The sequence below is a fragment of the Ailuropoda melanoleuca genome, chromosome 20 (genome assembly GCF_002007445.2).
Source record: "Ailuropoda melanoleuca isolate Jingjing chromosome 20, ASM200744v2, whole genome shotgun sequence".
Lineage (NCBI taxonomy): Eukaryota > Metazoa > Chordata > Mammalia > Carnivora > Ursidae > Ailuropoda > Ailuropoda melanoleuca.
The window spans coordinates 5,231,221-5,259,172 of record NC_048237.1 but is presented as its reverse complement, the minus strand read 5'-3'; the positions used below and the strand labels follow the sequence as shown (position 1 = coordinate 5,259,172).

The 27,952-nt window shown below is 33.3% G+C and overlaps 1 protein-coding gene across 1 annotated transcript in view; it reads left to right on the top strand.

Annotated features, from left to right (window-relative positions):
• Positions 1 to 25,617, top strand: part of NOVA1 (NOVA alternative splicing regulator 1) — a 147,665-nt gene extending 122,048 nt beyond the window's left edge. Inside the window, 1 exon segment of the mRNA XM_034648523.1 lies at positions 22,544 to 25,617. Coding sequence (XP_034504414.1) covers positions 22,544 to 23,548 — 1,005 coding nt within the window. The 3' untranslated portion in view covers positions 23,549 to 25,617.
• The last annotated feature ends 2,335 nt before the right edge of the window (positions 25,618 to 27,952 follow it).

Sequence of the window (27,952 nt, the reverse complement as noted above, 5' to 3'; positions counted from 1 at the left end):
ATAAATTCGTTAAAATACTACATATATCTCTAGTGATGAATCCCAGCACTTCTGTTTGAAGGAAATACTATGACATAAAGTGAAAAGAAAGCTTGTAATATTAATGCATGAAGTTAAAAAGTGTTTATACATTTCACTCTATATACCTTATCTCTTAAGTGAGCTTTAATTACATGATATAGAAAACTATTGGGGCAACACTAACTTTATTTTTTAAATATTTCTCTTGTACTTTATCATTCTTTACTTTCCGAACAAAAACAAGACAAATGAGTACAGCAGCAACAAAAACAAAACTAGTAATTTTTCTCAACGAACAATGTAAAAAATCCTGGATCTGGAAAGAAAAACTATCTCAGTAATTTTGTCTTTGAAGTTAGATTTGTATTTTCTTTTATTTATTTTATATGAACATGTGAATATTATTAAATGATTTCTTAAAAAGGCTAGTTTATACATTGAAGTCTACTAATGTTTTTACCCTCTGTATATGTTACCATATCCACCTTTGCCAATTCTTTTTCTAATATTTGAAATAACAATTCATTGTGGTTTTGTACTTTGTCCACTATACTCAGTTATATTTGTTAAGTATATTTTATTTATATTCTGGTTTCTTCTGTTTTTATACAAACAAGCATAATATCTCCTGGATAACATGAGGCAAGATCTACAAGAACAAAACAAGATTCTTAAATTTATTAAAGGAATTGTAGTCATCGTCCATCCTTATGTTATTAATAGTTTGTGATCATTTTTTTCTCTCAGTATTTCCCTATGAATTCAAATTCACACTATATTAGCGTAGATCTGTAAGGGTAATAACCAATAGAAAAATGGGTTCTAATATGATCATCTTAAAGTCTCCATAATTAAAATGAATTTTAAACCTATAAGAAAATTATTTTTATGTGTTACAGCTAATATGATACCTTCTGGTGTTAAAATTATAAACTTTTTCCTTGTGAACTTTTATAAACCAATATAAAATACATCCAGATGACTGGTTATGTTATTTTCATCAATAACAGCTAAATGTGTTATGATTGAGTTCTGTTCCCAGAATAAATAGTTTGTCTATGTTACAGTGATGTCACATTATCACAATAATTTGATAAAAAGGTCTAAGGGGCTATTAATATTCAGAAAACCCAAAAGTAAAAAACACAGAAAAGACACCAAAGAGTAAGTTTTATTGCAGTTCCAACATTAAAAACCTTTTCTATTCTTTTAAAAAATGATTACGTGTTTCAGTACATACTAAGTTTTACTTTTTCTACCCTCATGTTTCTACGAGGTCAGACTATTTCCACAGGTCAGAGTTCCAGACTATAAATATAGTGTTGTGGGTGTATAATAATTTCCCCCTGAAAATTGAAGGACTATCATATGAGAAGTCCTACAGAATGGTGGTTATAAGTCAAGACTGATGCCACATTGCCTATGATCAAATCCTTGTTCTGGCATTTACTTGCTGAGTAAATTGGGATTCAGTCTCCCCTTTTGTGAAATTCAAATAATAGTAGCATCTCATAGGGTTGAAGAATGAAATAAATTCATTGTTCTTGAATGTAATGTTAACCATAAGTGTTAGGTTATGTTTATTTTTTTTTCTGAAGTATCTTTCAAGCGATATGAAAAAGAAAGAGTATTCTGGAAGGTGGTAAATAGCATAACATAGAGCTTATGAAAACTGAGTTTTATCCTTTCTAAAGAAGGATTCTAAGATACTAGTGTTGCTGCTTTTTTAACTCCAGAATATTTCTGTAATCAAAGTCTCCCCTGTATTCTTTTTTAGATAGTTTAAACTACTCTACAGTTATTTTCCTCACTAGTGAGAGTACTAAGTTGTGTGTTGTCTAATGATAAAGCAAATTGCTATTATTTCCCTAATGAGAAAGAAAAGTTAGTGGGGCTAATAGTTTTACAACTTGGACTTTTTTTGCACGTGCTGTATATTGCAAGGTGCAACATTGAAATTTCTTACATATGGAATTTTAAATATGAAACAAATATAAAGATATAATAAATATAATTAGATTTCTTTAAGCAGTGTGTTTTTAAAAACCTTAAGAACAAAATAAAAAACGAGTTGGGTTTGATCATCAGTTCTAAGTTGTTGATACTAAATTTTTCAGTCACCTCAAAATTCAACAAAATGGTTTTGTTAATCAGTCAATGGTGCCAAAAATTAAATTCCAGCTTTAATTTTAGGTTCCTCGTTGTTAGCTCTCCTGTGATTCTTCTCAAATTTCATGAAAAGAAAAAGGAAAAATAATGATTGTCAAAATATATGCTTTATAGACATTTACTTATTTACTGATGAATTTGAAATTCTATACCAAAATATAATAAAACATGAAAATAGGTAACTCATATACAGCACCCTTGCTGTGGTTACAGGAAAACACAGGTAAAACTCAACTGGTCTTTCTTTAAATTCATGACTAGATCTCAAGTGAACCCTTAATTCTTTCAGTCATAAGCCCATTCACTTTTTTACTTTCTAGATGGCTATTTCATAAGTTCTCTTCTTTCAACCCCTGCATTAGTTTTCTGTTGCTGTGTGACAAATTACGCAGTGCTTCAAACAGCACCCGTTTATTATCTTATAGTTTCCATAGGTCAAGAATCCAGGCACTGCTTCACCGAGTTCTCTGTTCCTGGTCTCACAAAACTGCAATCAAAGTATCGGATGGAGTGCATTCTCATCTAGAAGCTTGACTGGAGCCTAATCCCCTTTTAAGTGGATCCAGGTTGATGGCAGCATTCAGTTCCTTGCAGTTGTATGGCTGAGGGTGCTGACTTCTTACTGTCTGTTGGCAAGAGGCCACCCTCAGATTCTAGAGGCTGCCCAAGTTCCCTGAAGTATGACCCTCTTTCCAGTAGGCACTTGGCACCGTGGCTATTTGCGTCTTGCAAAGCCAGCAGGAGAATCTTTCTCCAGTGTGTGCTAGCAAGATGGAGTCATATATTAAATCTAATCACAGAAGTGACTTCTTACCTCCTTTGCCATACAACATAACTTAATCACAGTACTGACATTCCATCTTTTCGACACATTCTGTTGGTTAGAATCAAGTCACAATTTTCACCCACATTCAAATGGAGAGAATTGCACAAAAAGTAGCACCAAGGAGGCCGAAATCATGGGGCCATTTAAGAACCCCGTATCAAACCTTCCAATATCTCTTACTCCATCCTCACTCCCAACTGATGACCTTACTTCCTACTTCACTGAGCCCGTATTTATACCCACGTATGTACATTCTCTTTTGTTATCTCACCTTCTCCTACCTGAAGCCAGTAATTTCAGTTGTACGTTAAATTTCATCCTTCTTCCTTTACTCAAGGACATTCCTTCAGTTCTTCCTTCTTTCTCCTTTATATTTCATGTTTTTTGTCTCTGTGGCATCATTCCCATCAGCATACATATATCTGTTTTTTCTCGCATCTTCGAAGACCAAACAAAACTTCTTTCAATCCCACTCCCCCCGCCAACTAATGTCCCTCTTCTTATACTCCTTTGTAGCAAAATACACAAATTATTTTCTCTTCTGTTTTCCAGTATCTCTCTTCCCATTTTTTCTGAAATCCACTCTAGTGAGATTTTTTTTCCTCCACCATTCCACCAACACTGGGTTTGCCAAGGACTTCAGTGTCGACCGCACTGCTAATTCCAGTTGTCTTTTCTCAGTCCACCTGTTACTTGGCCTGTCAACAGTATTTGTCATAATTTATCACTTCCATTTCCTTGGCATGCTTTCTTTACTTGGCGTCCAGGATACTGCACACTCGTGATTTTTCTCCTGCATCATACCATGTGCTTTGTCTCAGAATCCTTTGCTAGTTCCTGCTGTCATCCTACTCAATATTGGGAGTGCTCCATGTCTTAATACTTGAAATTACTTCTGGGTTTATACTTTTCTTTCTCCTTATCTAATACCATGGCTTTCATATGCTGACAACCTGCAAAATTTATGTCTTTAGTGTGAGACAGGTAAACCCATGGAGCTTAAGCCTTAAGATTTCTCACCCCCTCAAGCTTATTACCTAATTTTATGTTCATAAATTTGAACATATTTCCCAAAGATGTCCCTTAAAATTGTATGACTCAGGTTCCACATAACTTGGGTTCATACTTATCTCTAATTCAGATCTTACAGTGAGACTATAGACTGTATTGTTTCCCATGCAGCAATTTCCACTTGCATATCTAATAGACCTCTTAAATTCAACAATCCAAAAACTACCCCAAACCTATTCCGTGTGTATCAGCCTTTACCATAGCAGTAGAAGACAGCACCAAAAATCCGCTTGCTTGTAACAGAAATATTGGATTCACCCTCATCTCTTCTCTTTTGTACTCAAAGTCCAGGTCCTATAAGAAATTATAGTGACTCTACCTTTAAAAAAGGTTGTAGAATCTTAATCGCTTCTCATTACATCTGCTGCTACCCTAATCCAAGCCTGAATTATTGCAACAATTTCCATATAGGGTTTCCTGCCTTTCTACCCTTGCTCGCCAAAAGTCTGTTCTCTATAAAGTCTGTATTCCTTTTAAAATGTGTCAGGTTTTTTCCCCCTCTGCTTATACCTGTAATAGTTTCCCATTTCACTCAATAAAAGCCAAAAATCCCCAAAATGACAGCCATTAACTTGCAAGATCTGGCCCTCACCACATTACCACTTTCACTTCATTACCTACTTTACCTCCCCGCTCACTCCACCCCAGCCAAATTGACCTGCTTGCTTTTCATTGCAGGCATTAGGAGTGCTCTCCCCTCACTATTTAGCTCTTGGCTTTTCTCTCTGCATGAAATTCTTTCATCTCAGAGATCTACTTGACTAACACCTTAAAAGCCCTCAAGTCTTAGTTTAGAATAAACCTTCTCAATAAAGCCTCCCTGACCACCCTATCTAATACTGCAAACTGGCCTCCCCCTTCTCCCACTCCTGTGTTTTTTTCCATCACCTCATAGAAAACCATATACTTTGTGTATTGTCATATTTACTGTGTATCATCTCTCTCACTTTCCTAGAAAGTAAGTTGCATGAGAAGAGGGATCTTTGTTTTATTCTGTCATGTATCAGAAGCAGTAATCTGGAACACAGTAGGTTCTCAATATTTGTTGAATGACTAGTATTAAGAGGAAGAATAGGCTTACAGCCTATATGTTTAAAATTGTTCATTTCTGAAAATCTCTTCAAATGAAATTTTGAACATAAGTTCTCTAAAAATATAAACCGACTGGATAAAGGGTGTTTTTAAAATTTTTATTACTTAAGTTTGGTTGACATACAATGTTAAATTAGTTTCAGGTATGCAACATGGTGATTCAATAATTCTATGAAAAGTGTAGTTACTGTCTGTCACCACATAATGTTATTAAAATATTATTGACCCTGTTCCCTGTGCTGTACTTTTCATCTCTGTGACTTATTTATTTTATAACTGGAAGTCTGTAACTCTTAATCCTCTTCACCTATTTCGCCTATCATTACTCCCCTCCTTTCTGGCAACACCAGTTCGTTCTCTGTAATTACGTGTTTCTGTATTGAATAAAGAGGTTAAGTTAAAGGGGCATAGCCTTCTTCATTAGACTTCTGTTTTACTCAGAACACAGTTTGAAAGCCAGTCAAGCTCTTATCTCTTGTCTCAAGAATTGTCATAATTCTCCACCAAAATATCAAAATTAATTTTCATTTCCTTAAGCGTGTGTGTGTGTGTGTGTGAGAGAGAGAGAGAGAGAGAGATGTCGAGGAAGTGTTCTTTAGAAGTATATTTAAGAAAGTTCTAGAAAAATAGTGAAATCCAAATGTTCTTTTTAAGTGAACTTACTGATTTTATTATATACATTAGAGTTTATGAACTTTGCTTATTACTAGGAAGAGTTTTATGAAATGCTAATATTTTTAAAAATCGCTAATATTTGAGTGCAGTTTCTTAGTATATATCATATACATATCAAAATCTTCAAAACTTCCCAAGAATAAACTGAACCAAAAAAGCATAGAATCCCTATTAAGAGAATGTACGATTTTCAGATAAGTACATAAGACACTCCCTTAATGAATGGACTTAAAATAATTTTGGAAGAGACAATTTAATGTGGAAATATCAATACTTTTAAATTAAAATGCAAATGTATTGTAATTTTCATTTTCTTCCAAATTTTTTTGGTTTTGTGGGAGAGAGAAACAAAGGCAGGTGATTTGGTACTTATGAAAAATAAGTGCCTAAGAATTACCATAAGGCTATTAATAAAAGAATTATCAAGAAAAATAATATTTTGTGGAATGACATATTTCACTCACTATTAAAATTTACTATAAAGCTATCACGATAAAAAGAATGTGTTATTAACACAAATAGATATAGTTGGTCAGTGAAACATAATAGAGATTTCAGAAATCAAAGTACATATGGAAATTTACTGTATTTTTTTATGCATTAAGAAAGGTAGTATTGGTTAGGCGTTAATGAGAACTGTGATCTGGAGTCATAATTCCTGGCTTCAAATCAAATCTTTGCCACTTGCTGATTATTTGATTTAAGAAACATTTTTAACATTGCCATGTGTGTTTCTCATTGTAAAATATGAAAAGCAACAGTGCCAAGCTCATAGAGTTGTCATGATTCTTAAATGAATGAATACCTGAAAAGCATTTAGAACGCTACCTGGTCCAGAGTCATATTTAAGTGTTATTTTAATTCATTTTAGAAAAGAATGTTTTATTTAATAAATGGTGCTGCTATACTTGACTTCTCACCTGAAAGAAAATAAATTTAGACCTCCACCCTGTACAATATGCAAAAATAAATCTCAATGCATTCAAGATTGAAACTGTAAATTATCGTGTGTGAAGTTAAGTTGAAGATGACATTCTTAAGCAAGAAGAAAACCCAAAACAAAGGAATAGGTTAAGATTTGGGATATAAATACTTTATATTTTTGGTATAGTAGAATAACCATTAATAAGCAAAAATGGCAATATCCTTGGAAAAATATACATTGCACACATATGACAATGAATTAGTAACTCTACAGGGAACTCCTATATAGGGGGAAAAAAGACAGGGAAAAAAATAGGCCAAGATTATGAAAAGGTACTTTATGGAAAAAGAAATAGAAATATCCAATGAACATATGAAAGCATGTTTAATCTCACTAGGCATCAGGGAAATATAAATCAACATCACAACCTTATGCTTTTTTTAACAAATAGGTAAAATTCTATGTGTGTTAATAATACACATATTTTGGGAACACAAAAATCTGTATGTATGTGTGTGCATGTGTGTTTATAAATTAAAGTGCTGGCACAGGTATAGGAAATAATCATTCTTATACGACGTTGATGGAAGAAATGCTATAAAATTGCAGCCTTTGAGAATCTATCCAGTAAAACTTAATGCACCAATACACAGGAATATAGAGACAAAGAATGTATATCACAATATTATTTGCAGTGGCAAAAGTTAGGAAACAGCCTGACCTCTTTGGCAGGAGAGTGACTGAATAAATTATGATATTGCAGAATATTATGTGGTGAAGCTATTAAAAATAATGAGTTAGAGCCTCATAAATTGGCCTAGAATAATGTTTGTAATTTATTATCTAAAGAATATTAAGTTGCTAAGAAACATATGGCCCTATGTTTAATAGTCAAAAAACATCTTGTGTTCATGTATCATCAGGGTGATGACAAGGAATATGAAAACTATTAATTTTTCTGTTTATCTCTCTACTTTGTTTTTAAAATGTTACCTAAGGGAATGTAAAACAAGATGGAGAAAATAATGGCTTCAGTTGTGGTATATACTGTGTTTTAAAGATTATAAAGTGGGAATTTCCCGAAGAGGAAGATTGGACCATCTTTGACATTATATATTTGTTTTAGCTACTTGGCTCCTTCTTTTTATATCATGAATGCTTTATTGAGTTTCAAGAAGGGTCACAAAAGAGAGGGTTCAGGCCTAGAGAAGGCACTTATAAACTAGCAAAGGACAATGACAACTGTTTCATATTTTAAAGTTATGTCAAATTAAATTGTGTAATATTTGTAATATTTTTCTTCATTCCTTCTTAATTAATCTATCAAAGGTTCTCATTCCTAGCTTCACATCAGAATTACCTATGGAGGTATTTATTTAGTAGTTCTAACACAAGATTGGACATCTATATTTAAAGAATTAGACAAATGTTTTCTGAAGCTGTTTACCAAATGAAACTGCATATTAGTTGATGAAAATGATGATTGTGTACTGTATTAACACTGTTACATCTTCTCTCAAACTCCAGTTTATCAAAACTTTTTTCACGAGATAACATACATTATTTGAAAAATATTAAAGAAAAATATTTGATTTGTGCAGAAGTTGAAGGTAGGTGTTAGGATTCGCATTGAGAATAGTAGAGTTTATTAACTAGTACAATTTAAATCTGTGAAAGGTTGTTATACAAGGATGGTCATCTTGTCAGATAGCATTAATAGTCCTTGAATCAATGATTCCCAGGTATGGTCAGGAGTTCTCTTACCTTGGAGATCTTTATATACAGATCACAGTAGTAGTTTTTAAGATTGTTTAGCAACATTCTTGCCCCAAATTATGGAAAAGGGTTAAATGAGCGATTCCTGACCATATTCATTCCATTGCAAACTTCTGAGTTTGTTAGTTTGCTTATGCTGTAGATCGAGTGTACTTCACATCCAGTGATGGGAATGAGAGGATTTGCCTGAGGACAGGAATTGCTGCTGAAAGCACATAATTTATATTTTCATAACACACCGTATGGTAAATACCCAATTATGTGACCTTCCAAAGTCCCTTTTGAAGGTATGATTTTATATGAACATATATTCATGTTTATGGAAAGTGTAGGGCTTTTCAGTTATTTTGATTGAAGAAAGTGGTACTCTTCAGGGGAAAAGAATGAAATAGTCACTCTGTAATGTTGCTTATTTTATGTACCATAGATTCTAAGTCAGGCATTGGCTCCTAAATAGGCTGACTTGCAGTACTCTGTCTTTCTGGACTACCTATTTCATTAACATTTTCTTTGCAGTCATGGCTGTAGTAGTTCTTATATCACAGTATGTTCTTAAAACAGAACATTATACATGTGTTTATATAACCAAAACCCTTAATGCTCTTTACTCCGGACGTGTATTAGTCTTCTTACTGTGTGTGTGTGTGTGTGTGTGTACAGTTCGATAGAATTTTTTCTAATCGTTCAATAAAGCCATATAAAAGGAGTACTTATCAAGTTTATTTTCAACATTTTAATTTTCTTTTTAAAATGCTTGGAAGTAGGAATGGATGTCTTTGCATTTTCTTTCAGATAAGAGTAGTTTTGCCAGATGAGAGAATTTGACTCCTGCTCACTATAGAATAAAAAATTGTTTCTCATTATTGACTTTTCTAATTTTTTTGTCTTTGACGAGGGAACATTCTAAGAGATAATAAGTTGATCTTTTACATCTTTTCTTCTGAACCTAATACTTTTATAATTCATTTTATTAAGTGTTTGGTTTAGCTATTGTTTTTTTCTTCAATTAGATGATACAGTGTTTTAAGTTACTCTTTAAAAATATTTTTGGAAAAGGAAATGTTCTGTTTCATTAACTAACTGCAAATTGCTTCTAGCCAAATAATAGAAGTTATAAAATTAATGTATTTTTATTTATGATTCATTAAATATTAGAAGTGAACTACTTCATATATAGGGAAAAAGCTTAGCTTTGTAACTAATAATACAGCTTATTAAATTATAGACATTCCTCTGTAGCCTTTTATTTAGTTAATATTTGTTTATCCCAAGTGTTAATTAAATAAGAATAATTCATGAAATTTTCTTTTTCTTAACAATAGTCATTTGTGATAGTAAATTATCAAACTTTACTAGTAAGATACTGAAATGCAAACGTGTTATTCTTTTAAAAAAATAAGTTTGACTTCAGAAAAATTGTTGGTAAAATTAAATATAAGTAATGTTGTATTAGCATGATTAGTAAATCTAAAATACCTACAAGTACCTATATTTGACTTAAATAATATCTTAAGTCATGTAAAAATATGGCACATCAATCTTTTCAACTAAGTAATAATATTTAATTTTAATGGTAAAAATGGCTTAATCAAAAATTTGTATAAACAAAATATAAAACCCAAATTGTGAAAGGTTGCTTTATAATTAATTATCTAGTTACATAAGTATAAGTAGAGATTGATTTTCAAACATAGTTGAGGTATTTACTTCTAAAAATACCTAATTAGTTCGGTTACATCATAGAGTGTCCAATCAATCCATGAATAAACTCAAAATTTTAAAAATCTTTAATTCCAAAATTACCTTTGTGGTTTTTGTAAACAGGCATTTACTTTAATTACATGATTCTTATTTAAAACTATGACTTTAGGGGTGCCGGGGTGGCACAGCGGTTAAGCATCTGCCTTCGGCTCAGGGCGTGATCCCGGCGTTATGGGATCGAGCCCCACATCAGGCTCCTCTGCTATGAGCCTGCTTCTTCCTCTCCCACTCCCCCTGCTTGTGTTCCCTCTCTCGCTGGCTGTCTCTATCTCTGTCAAATAAATAAAATCTTTAAAAAAAAAAAACTATGACTTTAAATTTCCTTATTTTATTTTATTATTTTTTTTTAAAGTTATTTATTTATTTGACAGAGAGAGACAGCCAGCGAGAGAGGGAACACAAGCAAGGGGAGTGGGAGAGGAAGAAGCAGGCTCTCAGGAGAGGAGCCTGATGCGGGGCTCGATCCCAGAACACCGGGATCACGCCCTGAGCCGTAGGCAGATGCTTAATGACTGAGCCACCCAGGCGCCCCTAAATTTCCTTATTTTAAAATAAAAGTGTATTCTAAATCTCCTCATTTCTTAACTAATTTTATAATATAAATTTAAATATTTAGTAGTCTTTATGGTACCACCTGACTATAAGCTTCATAAAGTGAGATCTTATCCTTTTTATTTCTATAAAATCCCCAACATTTGGAACAGTACTTGGCACACAATAGACACTAAATAAATAATTGTGTAGTGAATACCAGAAATGTACTAAAGCTATTTTAAACAAATTATTTACTCTGCTTTACAGGATTCATTTATTCAGCAGCCTAATTTGGGAGTAATTTTTTTAATTTCCTTTTGTTACATTGCTTTTAAAATATTAAAATAAGACAAAGTTTATATGGTAAGGGGGGGGGAAACTCACCTGAACTTCAGGCTCTATTATTCCCTTCATTTCAGTTTTACCTGCATATAATTTTACACTATTTAATCCAAAATCTACACACACGTTTATATATATTTTAGAATTTTGTGTTATTTTCCACACCATTTTATAATTGCGTGTAGTGCCTGTGCACTATTCTGTGTGTATGATATTTTCTGTGTTTTGGGTTATTTCCCAGAAGGATCACAAAAGGAGAGAAACTAAGGTAAAGATTATGCTCATTTTATAACTTAATGTACACTACAGTATGATTTCCAAAAGGCAATACATACTACCACACATCTTTTAAAAGAAAAAGATTAATAGACCATTCCTGGTTCACTTTTTTTTTTTTAGTGATTAATTTTGCTGATCTACCTTGAATATCTTTGATTGATTTTAGCAGTTTAATATTTTCTTGTCAAGCATAGTTCTTTACTGTTTGCTATTTAATGAATTGTTTATTCATTTTTATGGTCCCCTAGACTACCTTATCCATTCCCGTTGCTTTAAATAACTATCTCTGTTAACTCTCAAATTTCCTCTGATCTCCAGACCCATAGCCTATCACCTACTTGCTATCAACACTTAGATGTCTGATTGGGATTTCAAACTTAAAATATCCAAAATAGGTTTCTTGATTCCCTCTATCCGTATCTCTCATCCCTTTTCATCATCCACTTCCATGAACACAGCCCCTACTTTAATGTTCATAGCTATTTTTCACTTTTTAAATTGGCATTAAAGCCTTTAAAATATTAAATTAAAAACATTATTTTCACATTAAAGCCCCAAATATTTCAAATACATTTTTTCACTAATCAGAATTAAGAACACTAAACATCTATCTTATTATATATACTTATAATTGTATATATACTTATTTATATACATATAAAGAGCTGGTCTAAGAAGAGATGGTTTAAAATAATAACAGTAATAATAATGATGATTTCTAAGAGACTTTTGATAATTTGACACATGGACAATGATGACAAATAGGACTTCGAGAAATTTAACCTCATTTTAGTAAAATTTAGTTTAGTAAGCATTAAGATGATAGCACTCCAAATTATTTTCATTTGTAAATAATAGGCTGCCCTAAAATGTTGATCATTTATAGCCCTTGTGTTTTCTTTAAAATTATTTGACTTCTAGTATTTTTTTTTCTTTTTTGACATAATTATGTCTAGAGTGCTTAGCATCTCAATGTAACAGAAATAGTTTAAAATGGCTTTTCTTTTCCTTGTTCTTACCTATAAAAAATTGATTTTTCCTGTTTTTCTTATACCTAAGTGTATCCCTCTCTGGAATGTCATGTGATGCATCTTTAAAATATGCAGCAGTCATCAAAAGAAAAAAAAAACAACTTTTAATAATGCTTCAAGGAGCAACATGAAATAATGTATTAAGTAAAAAATAGTTAAGTTAAGCTCTGTTTGCTTTTACAAATTTCATAGGAATTATCATTCATTTTCTGTCTTCTTCCAAAGAGACACAAAAAAGAGGTGTACTGTCTGTCATTCTCTTTCATATAGCAGCCAAAGGGGCAAGTAAAGTAAGGCCCTTTGAAAGAAGATATAAAATGAATTACAATCGCCACAAAACTTTTAGGGTTAATTATTCTGAGGTAAAAATGTAATTGCTTGAAGCAAGGCAAGGGGTAGGAGGTAATTACACCAGTTATAAATTTTGATTATGACTCAGTAGAAACTATCATTTGAGTCATGTTATTGATCCAGTTCATCATTTAATCAAGTAAACACTGATATATTTGTATTCTGGACTTTTATAACCAATTTGGCTACATTTTTTATGTCTAAAAAAAAAATAGGCATCTTAGCCTAGCCACAAAACCTTAGTGAATAAGAAACTAGAAAATATCACAGGAAAAACATAATACATCAGTGAAAATTTAAGAAAAAGACATATAGTGGATATTTAATATTTAACTATTATAATGTTAGTGATTTTTTTCTCTCTTTTTTTTTTTACTATTTTCAAGTTATACCTCTTTTCTTGTTTTGTTTTGTTTTTTTTTACTGTTTCAAGATTTATTTAAATTCCAGGTAGTTAACATACAGTGTAATATTAGTTTCAGGTGTACAATATAGTGATTCAGTACTTCCATACAACTTGCTTATCACAGCAAATGCACTCCTTAATCCCCATTGCCTATTTTACTCATTCCCCCTGCATCTAGCCACTTCCCCTCTGGTAACCATCAGTTTATTCTCTAAAGTTAAGAGTTTATTTCTTGGTTTGCCTGCCTCTCTCTCTCTCTCTCTTTTTTTTCCCCCTTTGCTTGTTTGTTTTGTTTCTTAAATTCCACATATGAGTGAGGTCATATAGTATTTGTCTTTCTCTGGCTGATTTTATTTCACTTCACTCTAGCTCCATCCACATCATTGCAAATGGCAAAATTTCATTCTTTTTAGGGCTGAGTAATATTCCATTGTGTATCTATACCACATCTTCTTTATCCATTCATCAGTTGATGGACACCTGGGCTGGTTCCATAATTTGGCTATTGTAGATACTGCTGCTGTAAGCACCAGGGTGCATGAATCCTTTTGAATTAGTATTTTTGTATTCTTTGCATAAATACCTAGTAGTGCAGTTGCTGGATTGTAGGGTACTTCTATTTTTAGGAAACTCCATACTGTTTTCCACAATGGCTGCCCGGTTTGCATTCCCACCAACAGTACAAGAGAGTTCTCCTTTCTCCACATCCTTTCCAACACCTGTTTTTTCTTGTGTTGTTGATTTTAGCCATTCTGACAGGTGTGAAGTGATATCTCATAGTTTTGATTCATAAGTCTCTGGTGATCAGTGATGTTGATCATCTTTTCATGTGTCTGTTCATCTGTGTGTTTTCTTTGGAAAGTTGTCTATTAAGGTCTTCTGCCCATTTTTTAATTGGATTATTTGGGTTTTTTAGGTTTTGAGTTTGGTAAGTTCTTTGTAGATTTTTGGATACTAACCCTTTATCAGATATTTCATTGCATGTATCTTCTCCCATTCTGTAGGCTGTCTTTTAGTTTTGTTGTTTCCTTTGCTGTGCAGAAGCTTTTTATTTTGATTAGGTCCCAGTAGTTTATTTTTGCTTTTGTTCCCCTTGCCTCGAGAGATATATCTAGAAAGAAGTTGCTGTGGCTGATGTCAAAGAAGTTACTGCCTGTGTTCTCCTTTAGGATTTTTATGGTTTCATGTCTCACATTTAGGTCTTTAATCCATTTTTAATTTATTTTTGTATATAGTGTAAGAAAGTGGTATAGTTTCATTCTTTTCATGTTGCTGTCCAGTTTTCCCAACACCATTTGTATAAACTACCAAAACTGAAACAGGAAGAAATAGAAAACTTGAACAGACCAATAACCAGTAAAGAAATTTAATCAGTAATCAAAAAAGTCCCAACAAACAAAAGTCCAAGGCCAGATGGCTTCACAGGTGAATTCTACCAGGCATTTAAAGAACAGTTAGTACCTGTTCTTCTCAAACTATTCAGAAAATTAGAAAAGGAAGGAAAACTTCCAAATTCGTTCTTGAGGCCAGTATGACCCTAATATCAAAACCAGATAAAGATTGCACTAAAAAAGAGAACCATAGGCCAATATCTCTGATGAACGTAGCTGCAAAAATCCTCAACAAAATACTAGAAACCAAATCCAACAATACGTAAAACAAAACAAACAAACAAAAAAAACCCAACCACTCACCCTGATCAAGTGGGATTTATTCCTGGGTTGCAAGGGTGGCTCAATGCTCACCAATCAATGTGAGACACCACATTAATAAAAGAAAGGATAAGAACCATGTCATTTTTCAATAGTTGCAGAAAAAGCATTTGACAAAGTACAACATCCATTCATAATGTTAGTGGTTTTTTTAAATGACCATAAATCTGTGAGTGTTACTGGTTTCAGTAATTTTATGATAAGATTAAAACTTCTATACATTTATCTTTTGTGTATTTCAGTATGGTTTCAATATAATCTTTGAATTAGTTTTTTACACTCTTGAGGTCTTTTTTTTTTTTTTTTTACACTTATCATGCCATGAATTCACAGGGAATGGGATCCAGCAGCTCAGGCTCCTTTTGACTGGTTCTCATGAAATGTACTTCTCTGGATGGGGCAGGCTCGCACCTCACTTGAACCCAAGTACCGTCTCTTTTGCTTCCTTCTTTTTCTGATCATTTTCCTTCACATGCTTCAGGAAGCTATCTCGGCTCTTTGAGTGTTTAATATGCTCAATGTGCACATTAATTTTCTTGGCAAGAGTCTTGCCCTTATTTGTTTACAACAATGCCAACAACATGCTGAGTAACACTGTAGACTCTTCCAGTTTTGCCATGGTAACATTTGTGGGGCATTCCTTTTTGAATAATGACCATTCCCTTGGTGTCCACAATATCGCCTTTCTTATAGATTCACATGTATGAGGTCAAAAGATCAACCCCTTGTTATCTAAAAGGCCTGGAGAACATATAGTGGGTACCTCTCCTCTTTCTCTTTGTGTCGATCGTTTTGGCAAATTACTGGAAGATGGTGGCTCCAGCCAAAAGGATAGTCTTTGAATTAGTTTTAGAGATGATAATGTTGTTCTTGTTTTAAGCTATTCTTGTTTTAAGGACCCAATGTCATATTTTACACACACACACGTATGTGCACACATACACACAATTATATGGCCATGATGGGATCTTTTAAATAGTTTATTGTTTAGTTCTAATTATTCTGTATTTTTGGTTTTATTTTTTAAACAGTTATCCAATTGATAGTGTCAAGTAAGTGCAAATAATAAATACAAAATTAAATAAGATAATGGCCTTCAGGAAGATAAAATTCTGTAAGAGAGGTAAATATCTGTTGTATGCTAATATAAGCCAGCTTTGGATAAGTAACATAATAAGAAATACAGAAAAGTATTTTTAGGGAACCAGGATTGAGTTTACAAACTGTATTGCATTTAAATTTTCTTGCAGGACATATAAGATTTCAGGAGGCAAAAATGTATACGTTTTCAGGGAAAGAACAGTGTGGGATATAGGTAGATAACATTTCAGTCAGTTGAACCAAATGAATAAATAGTAAGCAAAGACATGGAAAAATGACTAATACAGAGTATAACCAAGAACTAAAAGGTAAGGTTTGAATTCAGCACGGTATACCAGTCTTAAAAGATGAATCTGGGAAGATAAGTCGGGGACAGGATATAGAAAATTTAGAATGTCTACATAAGGATTCTAGATAATTCAGTGGGTAACCGAATGGGGGAGTCGTTGCTGACAGCTGTTGAGTTTTTTTTATAATGCTAAAATAAAAACTCTTCACCCATAATCTTATCAAGTTTTCTGATTTTATAGATGATGAAACTGAAGTAATTTGACAAAGGTCACACAGCAGAGCCAGGGTGAGAGCCTGTATCTTCAAACTGCCTATTCTAGATTCTTTTTATTATACCACATATTTCTTTGGATAGGATAGAGCAGTAGGTCTGGGCAAGAAGCATTTCAGGGAGAAAAAAATAAAACAGTACATAACAGGATGTAGAGATCTAGGGAGCAAGAAAAAGCACAGATGGCTCCCAGGTTTGAAACCTGGTGTTGCCAGTGGTGGGGGAAGGACGGGTGAAGATATGTAAGAAAAGACAGCATGGTTTTTTACAATAATATTATGCATGCTTATGAAAACTGTATTGCTTTTGATTTGATTATCAAAAGTGAGTAGATTAAACAGACTAGTAGAGAGTTTTCAGAAGAGTTGCTCTTGTTTTATTTGGTTACTTGTATTCATGTAACAGTCCTATACATAATTTTGTCAAAATCAGTACTTTTCAGGGAGGCAGTTATTTATATGTGTAAAATCTATAATCAAAAGAAGAGATAAGAGGTTTTCAATTTACTTTGGTCCACAATTCAATATAGATGCCCAAAATGGCACATGCATCTTCATTGGACAGTACAAAATGGTGCCTTGGTAGCCTAAGTTGTAATACATTGGGGAAGTGATGAAGATTTATTCTGTTAGATCATAGGTTATATCTTGGTAAAAGGTAAACTAAGCAATCCACTTGTGTTTCATTACTAGAGCTGTAACGTTTTGACTTTTAGAGCATCGAGAGATATAACAAAATATCAGTATTCTTTTGTATAGACAAATAATATGATATAACAAGAATGTAAAAACCTTTTCTAATATACTACTTGGCTGGTTATAAATTATAGAAATCCAACACAAAGTGGCTTAAAAAGGGAATTATATTGATCTGTGCTAGCTTTAGACATGGTTGGATTCAGATGCCAAAATGCTGTCAGAAGTTTTCCTCTCTCCATTTCTGTAGACTCCTTTTATCTAGGTTAACTTTATTTTCAGTCAGGTCCTTCCTCTTTCCATAGGGTGGCAAGATAATCACTAGTAATGTCAAGCTTGTGCTCTGCTAGATTAGAAACACAGGTAGGTGTCTCTGTCCCAACAGTTTTACCAAATTCTCAGGTTAACTCATTCGACCATCCTGGGCCATGTGCTCAATCCCAGATCAGTAACTGCCAGGGGTATGGAAATTGTGATGTGTCAGGCTCTGTTACGTTTCCATTCCTAGAGCATTGGAAGGTTGTCAGTCTTACTGGAAGCACATGTACTAAGAGTGAGAGAGGGTGTTGCCCAAAGGAAAATTAGGGTCTGTTGCCAGAAGAAGGAAGATCAGCATGGCTGAATAAATGAAAGAATAAATGAAAGGTATCCACTATTGATAGGCATTGCTTTATAAATATAAGTCCATACATATGTGGTATATCATATGGCAGCTCTTAAATAGTCTATACTATTAATTGAGATGTCTTAAATTGTTTTGAGTTTATATGAAAGTATGGCTTTATGAAATAATTAAATAATTTTCCTGCCATGATTATAACCAATTATGACTACAGACACTTTCATTGCTTTATAAGGCTATAATGAGTTTTAGTTCTTATTTGGCAAAGGAGTAAATTTGTTTTGCCTAATATTTACTTTTAATCAGAAACATATCAACATTAAAACCTACCTATTTGGTATTTTTAAGACTTCATGGAATTTGCATAAAGGTTCTTCTTTGGCTGCACATAGAGAAATAGTCATTTTATTACTTTTTTTCTGAAAAGCAGTTGATACTAGTAAGATTAGCATAATTATATTGTTGATCTTATGTTTACTTGATAATACATAATTATAAATCTAGGAAAAGGGAAAATCTAAGTAAACATTTTTTTCTTTAAGAACAATACTTAAGTACGTGATCACTATTAAAATGGGTTTAGGTGTGAATGGACCCTCTCCAACATAGAGATTACAGGTCAACCTTACAGGAGTGTCTGATAAAGAGCAGGATACTTACAGAACAAAAATGTGAAAGACATTTAGATACGTAATAATCATTGTCTCTCAAAGATTTTTTTATTTACCCTTCTCCTTCCAGTTAGGCTTTGTGTATACTTTGTATTTTTCATAAGCTTATATACCAGCTCTTTTAAGACTTCACTGCACTGTTACATTTATACATCTTTTTTCTACAACTGAATCTAAAAGTTCCTTAAAGGCAGGAGCAATGATACACACACACACACACACACACACACACACACTTTACCTCTAACTCCCCACACAGTAAGCATTCCATAAATGATTGAATTGATGGTAGCAACTATAGGGCATAGTTCTGAAAACTGATTTGTAGCTGTCAACAGCATATCTGATATAGTTGGTGTATGTTACACCAGATAATTTATATGCCGTTTAGGATCCAGTTTTTTTAATTCCTCTCAATTCTTTAGAAATAAGTATACATATACTTATGTGAGTCAGTATGTGAACAGACTTCATCAATGAAAATGAAGCCACACATACAATTAATATTTGCTATTTATCATTTCATTGGGGAAGCAAACACTATCAGTGCACAGACTTTTTCTTTGGTAAATGCTGTATTCCTTCGTCTAAGAAGTAAACAAGTAGCCACCTTATATAATTTTCCACCCTCCCTTTCTCTCCCCTACCCCACTCAGTATTCAGTAGCCCACTATCTCCTAGCTTCCACACTGGTGCCTTACTTCTTGGCTCTGATCTGATACGTAAGATGGAAATAGAACACTACTTTTTCTAAGATATTATGCAAATGAATCAGTTTTTTTTCTTTTTGTCTCAACTTCTTCTTTTCAGAGAGTTTGTTTCCTGTTTGTGTCCATATTAGATTAAGTGTGCAAATAGATACATATTATTCTTTAGTCTTCAAGGAAAAAAGTATAAATCTGAGAGGTTTTTCATTTCCTTAGGTCAAAAATAAAACTTAGGTGACATGTTCCCTTAGCTAGGCTAAGTATTTACATTTTTTTTAAATTTGTAATTTAATAACTTTTTATATTTATATTTTCTTTAATTTTAAAATATAATTTCTGAGATCAGTAACCTTATGCAGGATTATTACTGTCTAAAGTTAGAAGTGCTACTATAAATATTAATGTGCAATCATTAATGTTTTCTCTTAAGTCATAATCCACCTTTACGTAGTTATATGTGGACAAATGTAACTTTTATGAACAAAAATTGGGAACCACATCAGTATTTGATAAAATAGCAATTGTAGCTGACAGTACTTTATATAAGATTATTTCAAATAGTTAAAACTAAAATCCAGGGAATAGTACTTATTACATGAAGATATCTTTTTTTGTGTGTGTGGTCTGACAGTAATTTGAACTAGGACATCTTTAATGTAAAGATAGATGGCATGGTGTCATTTTTCAATTTCCAAAAAGAGATTTTTTTGGAAGATGTTTACAGTTATGAGAAGTTCACACACCATTTTTGAACTATCCATTGTTTCAGAGTTTTTTTTGAATATTGAAAAGAAAGAAAAATGAGGAAAGGGGAAAACAAGAAAAGAAAGGACAAACTAAAGTGCGATAATGGCAGTGCTGTGCACACATCTGCAAGTTCTTTTGGAAGACTAGAACTAATACTAGAGTTTTTACGAAAAGAGCTGTGGATGCAGTAAATATAGTATGAGACTGGTTTGCAGTGTAGTAGAAATTAATGTCATCTTCACACGTCTCATAGAAGCTTAAGGTGATTTTAGGATGGATGTTATAAATTTATATATTTCATTGCTTTTTATTGCTGGTCTATAGGACAGTTCCCATAGTTGACCTTCCATGTGCTCTTCTCTTCTTGGGTTATAATCATGCAGGTAATCATTACATTGGGCAAAACAATAGCGATTTTAGAATTTAAAATAATTTAAGAATAGCTCTCTTGAAAGTTTTGGTTAATTAATGTATTTTTCTTCATAAAGTATGTTAAAACATAAAAATTATGTTAAAAACTACAGTTTGCCAGTATATAAATGGTTTCAACTCTATAAAAAATGTTCTGATTTTGGAAAGAAGTACTTATTTATAAAATATAATCATATTTAACATTCAGTTATTTAAATCCTTAAAAGTAAATTTTCTCAAAAACTTCATGTGCACAGGATAAAATATAAGGATGATTCTAATTCATCCTTATAATTAGTGTAAGAAGTAATCATGGTTTAACTTTCTAATTATAATACTTTAACATACTGCTGCATTTCAGACAAATAATTTCTACAAAAAAGTCTGTGAACAAAATTAACAAATTAACATGTTTTAAAAAATTATTTCTCAGCCTACTTCTTGAAACTGAATGCACTTAATCAGGAGGAATATGAAGGATATATTTGACATTCCTAAGAAATGTTTCTAGAAAATTTAGATTGTTTTCAATAAAATGATATTACTTTATAGACGAATTGGAATGAAACAAAATCCCATTCCTATAAATTATATGTGTGGAAAGAAAAGTTGTGTGTGTGTGTGTGTGTGTACATGTATGTTAATACATGTAAACATATTTTTGAGGTGACCCAGTCTAGAACTTGAATTTATACTTTCACTGCTTGCTGAAAGAGCAAAATTGCCACAAATGCATGGCTGTATTTCTTTAAAATATTTTTACCCCAATCTGTTTTAAAGATAGCATGGGAATACTTGCTAAAAACTAGCTAATAAAATATTTCATGGAATATCTCAACTAAGTTCCTGCTCAGATTTCAACAAGTTACTTTAACCTGCCCATTTTAATATCTAGAACAAAGAAAGCAATTACTTTAGTGCTTTGTTAGTGACACAACTCTCCCAGTTTTTGATCTACCCAGTGAGTCATGAAACAGTGCCATGTGTATCTTTTTGCTACCAAAATAAAATTTTTAATATTTATATTTTAATTTTGGGGGTTATGAAAAATACCTTACTGATTTTATCCTTTTTATAGTAGTATTTGATTGTAATTAAATAAATCCAAATAGGCTAGGTTTTGTGGATGGATGTTTCAATACAGATTAGCTAAAATGCCTCTATTCATATGGTCACATTGTATCATTGTAATTATTCTGCGACTTTAGTAAATTTTCAGTAACCTTTGATAATACAGCTGTAAGTCCTATTTTTTAAAATGTAGCTATGACTGCCAAGAAAGAGAATTATCTAATTAAAATATTCATTTTACAAATTTAAGTAGAACATCCAGGTAATATTATTCTCAAATAATCATTCTTCACCTCCCTAAAATGATTGAAATTTTTTTATTAATTATTTAGAAATATCTGTTATTTTGATAAAGTTCTATGTTGTGTGTCAGTTTAATCAAAAAAATCAAAATACCACTAGAAATAATTTGGTTGATCTCTGAAAATATTAGTCATGAAACAAGTAAGGTTTGAATAACACAAAAATTGCTAGGTGATGAGGAACATGAAATTAATTTTCAGAGGGACTAGAGCTTTACTACTTTTATCTTTACTAATGTTGCATCATAACCCTGAACTCTTTGTCTTTATCAGTTCTAAACCAAAGGTATTCTTAAAGCTTCAATAGGTGGTGAATATCAGCAGTATTTTTATTTTGGAGCTATGTAAAAATGTTACCATTGATGTATAGTTATGATACCCTTTTTTTTTTTTTTAGAACATGCTGATTTCTTATAACTTCTACTGCAATGCACAAAGACTCCAGGAAGATTTTTAATAATTTTAAACTGAAAATTGCTTTTTCTTTTGGAGATTCTGATTTTACAAGATAATTGTATGAAAATGCGATAAAAGTCACTTCAGAAGTTGTGATATTTCTATTTCATAAATTATGTTTAAACTAATTTTCAATTTGTTATTTTACTTTTTCTAGGATAGCAAAGTAATATAATGTGTATGCGCAAAACAGAAGTATTATTTATACGTATTTTTTTTAATTACAGGTAAAGATTATAGTTCCCAACAGCACAGCAGGTCTGATAATAGGGAAGGGAGGTGCTACTGTGAAGGCTATAATGGAGCAGTCAGGGGCTTGGGTGCAGCTTTCCCAGAAACCTGATGGGATCAACTTGCAAGAGAGGGTTGTCACTGTGAGTGGAGAACCTGAACAAAACCGAAAAGCTGTTGAACTTATCATCCAGAAGATACAAGAGGATCCACAGAGTGGCAGCTGTCTCAATATCAGTTATGCCAATGTTACAGGTCCAGTGGCAAATTCCAATCCAACCGGATCTCCTTATGCAAACACTGCTGAAGTGTTACCAACTGCTGCCGCAGCCGCAGGGCTATTAGGACATGCTAACCTTGCTGGCGTTGCAGCCTTCCCAGCAGTTTTATCTGGCTTCACAGGCAATGACCTGGTGGCCATCACCTCTGCACTTAATACTTTAGCCAGCTACGGATATAATCTCAACACATTAGGTTTAGGTCTCAGTCAAGCAGCAGCAACAGGGGCCTTGGCTGCAGCAGCTGCCAGTGCCAACCCAGCAGCAGCAGCAGCCAATTTGTTGGCCACCTATGCCAGTGAAGCCTCAGCCAGTGGCAGCACAGCTGGTGGTACGGCGGGGACATTTGCATTAGGTAGCCTGGCTGCTGCTACTGCTGCAACCAATGGATATTTTGGAGCTGCTTCTCCCCTAGCTGCCAGTGCCATTCTAGGAACAGAAAAATCCACAGATGGATCAAAGGATGTAGTTGAAATAGCAGTGCCAGAAAACTTAGTTGGTGCAATACTTGGCAAAGGAGGGAAAACATTAGTGGAATACCAGGAGTTGACTGGTGCAAGGATACAGATCTCCAAAAAAGGAGAATTCGTACCTGGCACAAGGAATCGGAAGGTAACCATTACTGGAACACCAGCTGCAACACAGGCTGCTCAGTATTTAATTACACAAAGGATCACATATGAGCAAGGAGTGCGGGCTGCCAATCCTCAGAAAGTGGGTTGAGTGCCCCAATTATACATCAGATTGTTTTAACCCCTCCTTTACCCCATTTTCAAGAAGGATGTACTGTACTTTGCAGAAGTGAAGTTTTTCTGTTATTAATATATAATTATGCAAATGAATGCGACTATGTTGACAATGTGTATATGTAAATAATATGTGTTTTACCAGATGTTTCATAGAAAGAATTTTTTCTTGATCTGTTTTGTTCTCTATACTTTGCTTGTGTATATTTGTCAGAGGTGTTTCTAGTGTAAGATTTAAGCCTGCCATTTTACCAGCATTATTGTAGTTTAATGATTGAATGTAGACAGGGATATGCGTATAGTTTTCAGTATTAGTTCTAGATAACACTAAATTAACTACTGTTAGGTTGAGTATGGTGGGGTCAGTGACCTAAAATGGAGTGAGGCCAAAGCACTGTCATGTAAGTCTTACTTCCTGCTTAGGGCACAGTGAAGTAGGAAACAATATTTTGAAAATAAGTTTTAAATTTAAAATGATCAAAAAGCAATATAGTTGCATAAAAGCACTGTAAAATATTTAAAAGGTTAAAACTGTGGAAAATTATATTGGTAAGTTTACAGATCAATAAAAGCACCTGTTCTCCATCTGAACTAGACAATGGAAATAATGCTGCATGCTGGCCATGGCCCATTCTTCATCATTTGTAAGTTCAACAAAAGTTCTCACATGGAGTCCCACCTCTTCAGAGGTTTGTACATTTGTTTTTAAGCACTGAATTCACTACTGATCCCATCGCCTGGCCAGTAGAACAGTCATTACTCCATTAACATCCTCACTGTTTAGACACATAACTGTGGTACAGTGTATTGGAAATTTTATAAACAAAAGTGAAAGTGCCAACAAATTATTGATAGCTGATAATGTTTCATTATCTGCAACTGCTTGATAAGTATGTTGCATTTTAAGAGCTTATAATTGTGTATAATTTGTTAACACTAGAAACCTATTAGTATTGTGAATGTAGATTTTACTGTGAAGCTATCTGTGATTTAGCTGTTTGCTCCCATGATGGAGTCTTTGCAGCATGGCGCTAGCAGCCAATGCAGTTTCTAATACTCGGTAATTTGCATGTTTTGTGGAGCATTTTTATGTCACCAACCAGACAGTATTTCCTGCATGCTTATTTAGAAGAGGCAGTTTATCTTGAGAGGTAGTGTGATCTACCTTTGTCAGGCTTTTTGACAGGTCATTTCAAAGTAAGCCTTTGTTCCCAAGACCCAACAACTGTCACCCTCTTCTGTACCTCTCCTGAGTGCCAACTGTCCAGGCCATTGACACACCATCTGTTAACCTCTGAGTTTGCCCACTCAAGGCCACTCATAGGGGCATCCATCCCCAAGCACCTCCTCATGCTGTGCATGCAGTCTTAAATTCAATGGACAAAAATAAAATGCTGGCTACCTCTGGATCATCTGGCTGAGCAACTGAATTACAAAAGAGAATTACTTCCATCTCAACTTCAACCCATTGATTACGTCCATCCTAGCAAGCTAAATGGCATCCCAGCTGCTCCTTTCTGTGCAACCAATTAAAGAACAATGAGTGTGATGCTCCATGTCTGAATTTCGTCCAGCCTCTCTCTGAACTGTGATCTTTGTCCTCATGAACTTTCCCTTTTGTTCATTGAACTATATGGACTCTTCATTTCATATTGATTTACTGTGCAATTTACTTTTGGACATTGAGAACTTGAAATTATTTCCTGATCCCTTCCCCTTCCACTATTAATAATTCATTTCTGTCAAACTGTAAGAGTAGATTCATTTTTTTTTTAGTTTTTAACATTGGACTGTTATTTCATTTAGAGTTCTCTATCTCTAAATATTTATTTAGAGAATGATTTTAAAAGGGAATGATATGCTTGTTTAAATGAAAGAGAAAAGCTGTAGTAAACTGTGTTAATTGGTAATGACTATTTATCGTCGATACTCTGTAGCTGTGTAAGTTTTGACAAATAGTGTATCTCGTGGAATCAGTGGTTAGCATTGCCGCTATTATATTTACTCATTTTATCATTATAAATGTGCTTAGTTCATCATGTAGCATCACTTGTCTCCCGTCTCATTTTTTCCTTGCATGTCACAAGTCTCAGATCATTTATAATACATTAACAGTAAATAATATCTATGTAAATTTCTTTCACCATGCTGTCTCAGAGTCAGCAGTGAACAAAGGCAAAGATTGGGGCCCCACTTAGTTGAAAAAGAGAAAGGAAGTGATCTAGGATGTGTATTAGAAGCATTTCAAATGTTGGGTCTTTAAAATGTTTTGTTCAGTCTTAGCAAATCTTCAACCTTTTATTTCAAAATTCCAGTAGTCCACTGTGGAGCCCATGCATTTCATCTGGAATTTAATGTTACTTTGAAGCCAAACCATTTAAACAATTATGTGTATTTTATTAGCTAGTATTGCTGAAAATGCACTCAGTTCAATTTTAATTGTAAATGGGAATTTTAAACTTTTGCTAGTTGGCATGGTTATATGTTAGTTAAATCTGAAAGCTAAATTGAAGATACTTACATTTTAATTTATGGTAACAGATAAGGGTTTGTGTGCATTATGTGTAAATCAGCTTCATGCTGTCTAAAAACTTATTCTCTGAAATTTATAGACCATGTAGAATTTATTTGTGATGTGATGCTTTAATTTACTGGAAGAAAATTAGTATGGCTTCAAACTGCCACAGGTAGGCATGTAACAATGGCTGTTCAGCTATACTGATCCAAAATGGAGAAAACTGATGATACAAGGGCCAAACATCTTATGAAATGCAACTATTTATAGACTTGTTTTGCTATAGGGAGGCTGGTGAACATGCTGAATACGAATTACCTCAGTTCTGCAGCTTTCTATGTCTTTTTAATGCATTCTGTTTCAGGGTCACTTTCAATCAATATTTCATTTACTTACTGAGATTGAATGGGCGCTCTGAGACACAGTGTGCTGTTTATCATACAGATTGGACACCTCATTCTAGATCCAAGATCTTTTCCTCAACACTGGGAGCTGTCCTTTCAGCACCACAAAATTACTGCTTGAAGTTGCATTGCAGTTTTTTTTTTTTTCCTTTATCACTGGGAGCTTTTCTTTCAGCACCACAACATTGCACCTAGACTTTTTAAACGGCTGCCTTCCTCTTTGCACTGAAGACCAATTTCGTCTGCACTTCCAGTTATTGCTATTACCTGTAGGACTTTCAATCCTACTTCACCTCACCCACCCCACTCCTGAAACAGTTAAATGTATCTATTTCTGTGGAAGTCATTTTCTCATTGAATGATCAGAAACAAAGATAAATTCTAACCTGTAACGGCTCATTTCGACTCATTGCTTACAATAGATCTAAGCTCTTTTTTCTGCTTATTCGACTCCTTCCAGCTTCCCATCACATCTGTAACAAACTTTTAAAATTATATTGCTACACCACCATGCACAGCCTACCTGAACAGTAGAGATAGATTATTCCATCGTATTCAGATGGTTAACAGAGGTTAGCAAGTCCTGTACTATATATTTATATCGCTTTCTAAGAAAGTGCATATTAATGTTTACTTTAAGAATGTGTAAATGGTGCTATCAAGAATCTGATAAATTTTATCCCAGTTTTTTGTGTACCACTTCTAATGTATGAGATTTATTTTTCTATTGGAAAAAATAAACAGTATGAAAGCATTAAATTGGTAGATTTTAGTAATTTAACAATGAATGGAACCCCTATGTTACAGGCCCTATCTTTCCTTGGAAATTTTAATGGTGGTAATAGATCTCAACAAAGGTACTGATAATCACATTTTTTTAATCCATTCTTATATTGCATTCTTGATTCACGTGCTGATTCCTCACTGAGTCCTTAAGTAAATTTTACTTACTGTAAGTCTTCTCCAAGAATGGAATTCTTGCTTTCCAAGGCAGCAATTGAAAAGAGATGAAAATATAATTTAATACTCTTTACATCACAGACACGATTTGAGACCAGTTACTCTGTTAGTAGGAGAAATTCATCACTCATTAAATACAGGGCAAGCATGGCTATCCATAATAATTTTGGGTGCAATGCAGTCTTAGAAATTTAATGTACACACTTTATTTAAATGATGCAAACAGCCATATGAAATTGCACATGATTAGAAAGCAGAATGAACTCATTTTGCCTCCTGCTTGGTTTCTCATAAACATGAATACATAATATTGTTATGCACTGTTGTTCATAGATGTCTTATTACATAAAGGGTAAGTATCATATTACTTTAACAAATTATTTTTGGAATTCTGCATGTTATTTTTTGTTTCATCAGATATGTGCCCCAATAAAATAACATTTTTTCCAAAAAAATGAAAGTATTAGAAAACTTGTCATGTTAATTTTGAAAAAAAATGAAG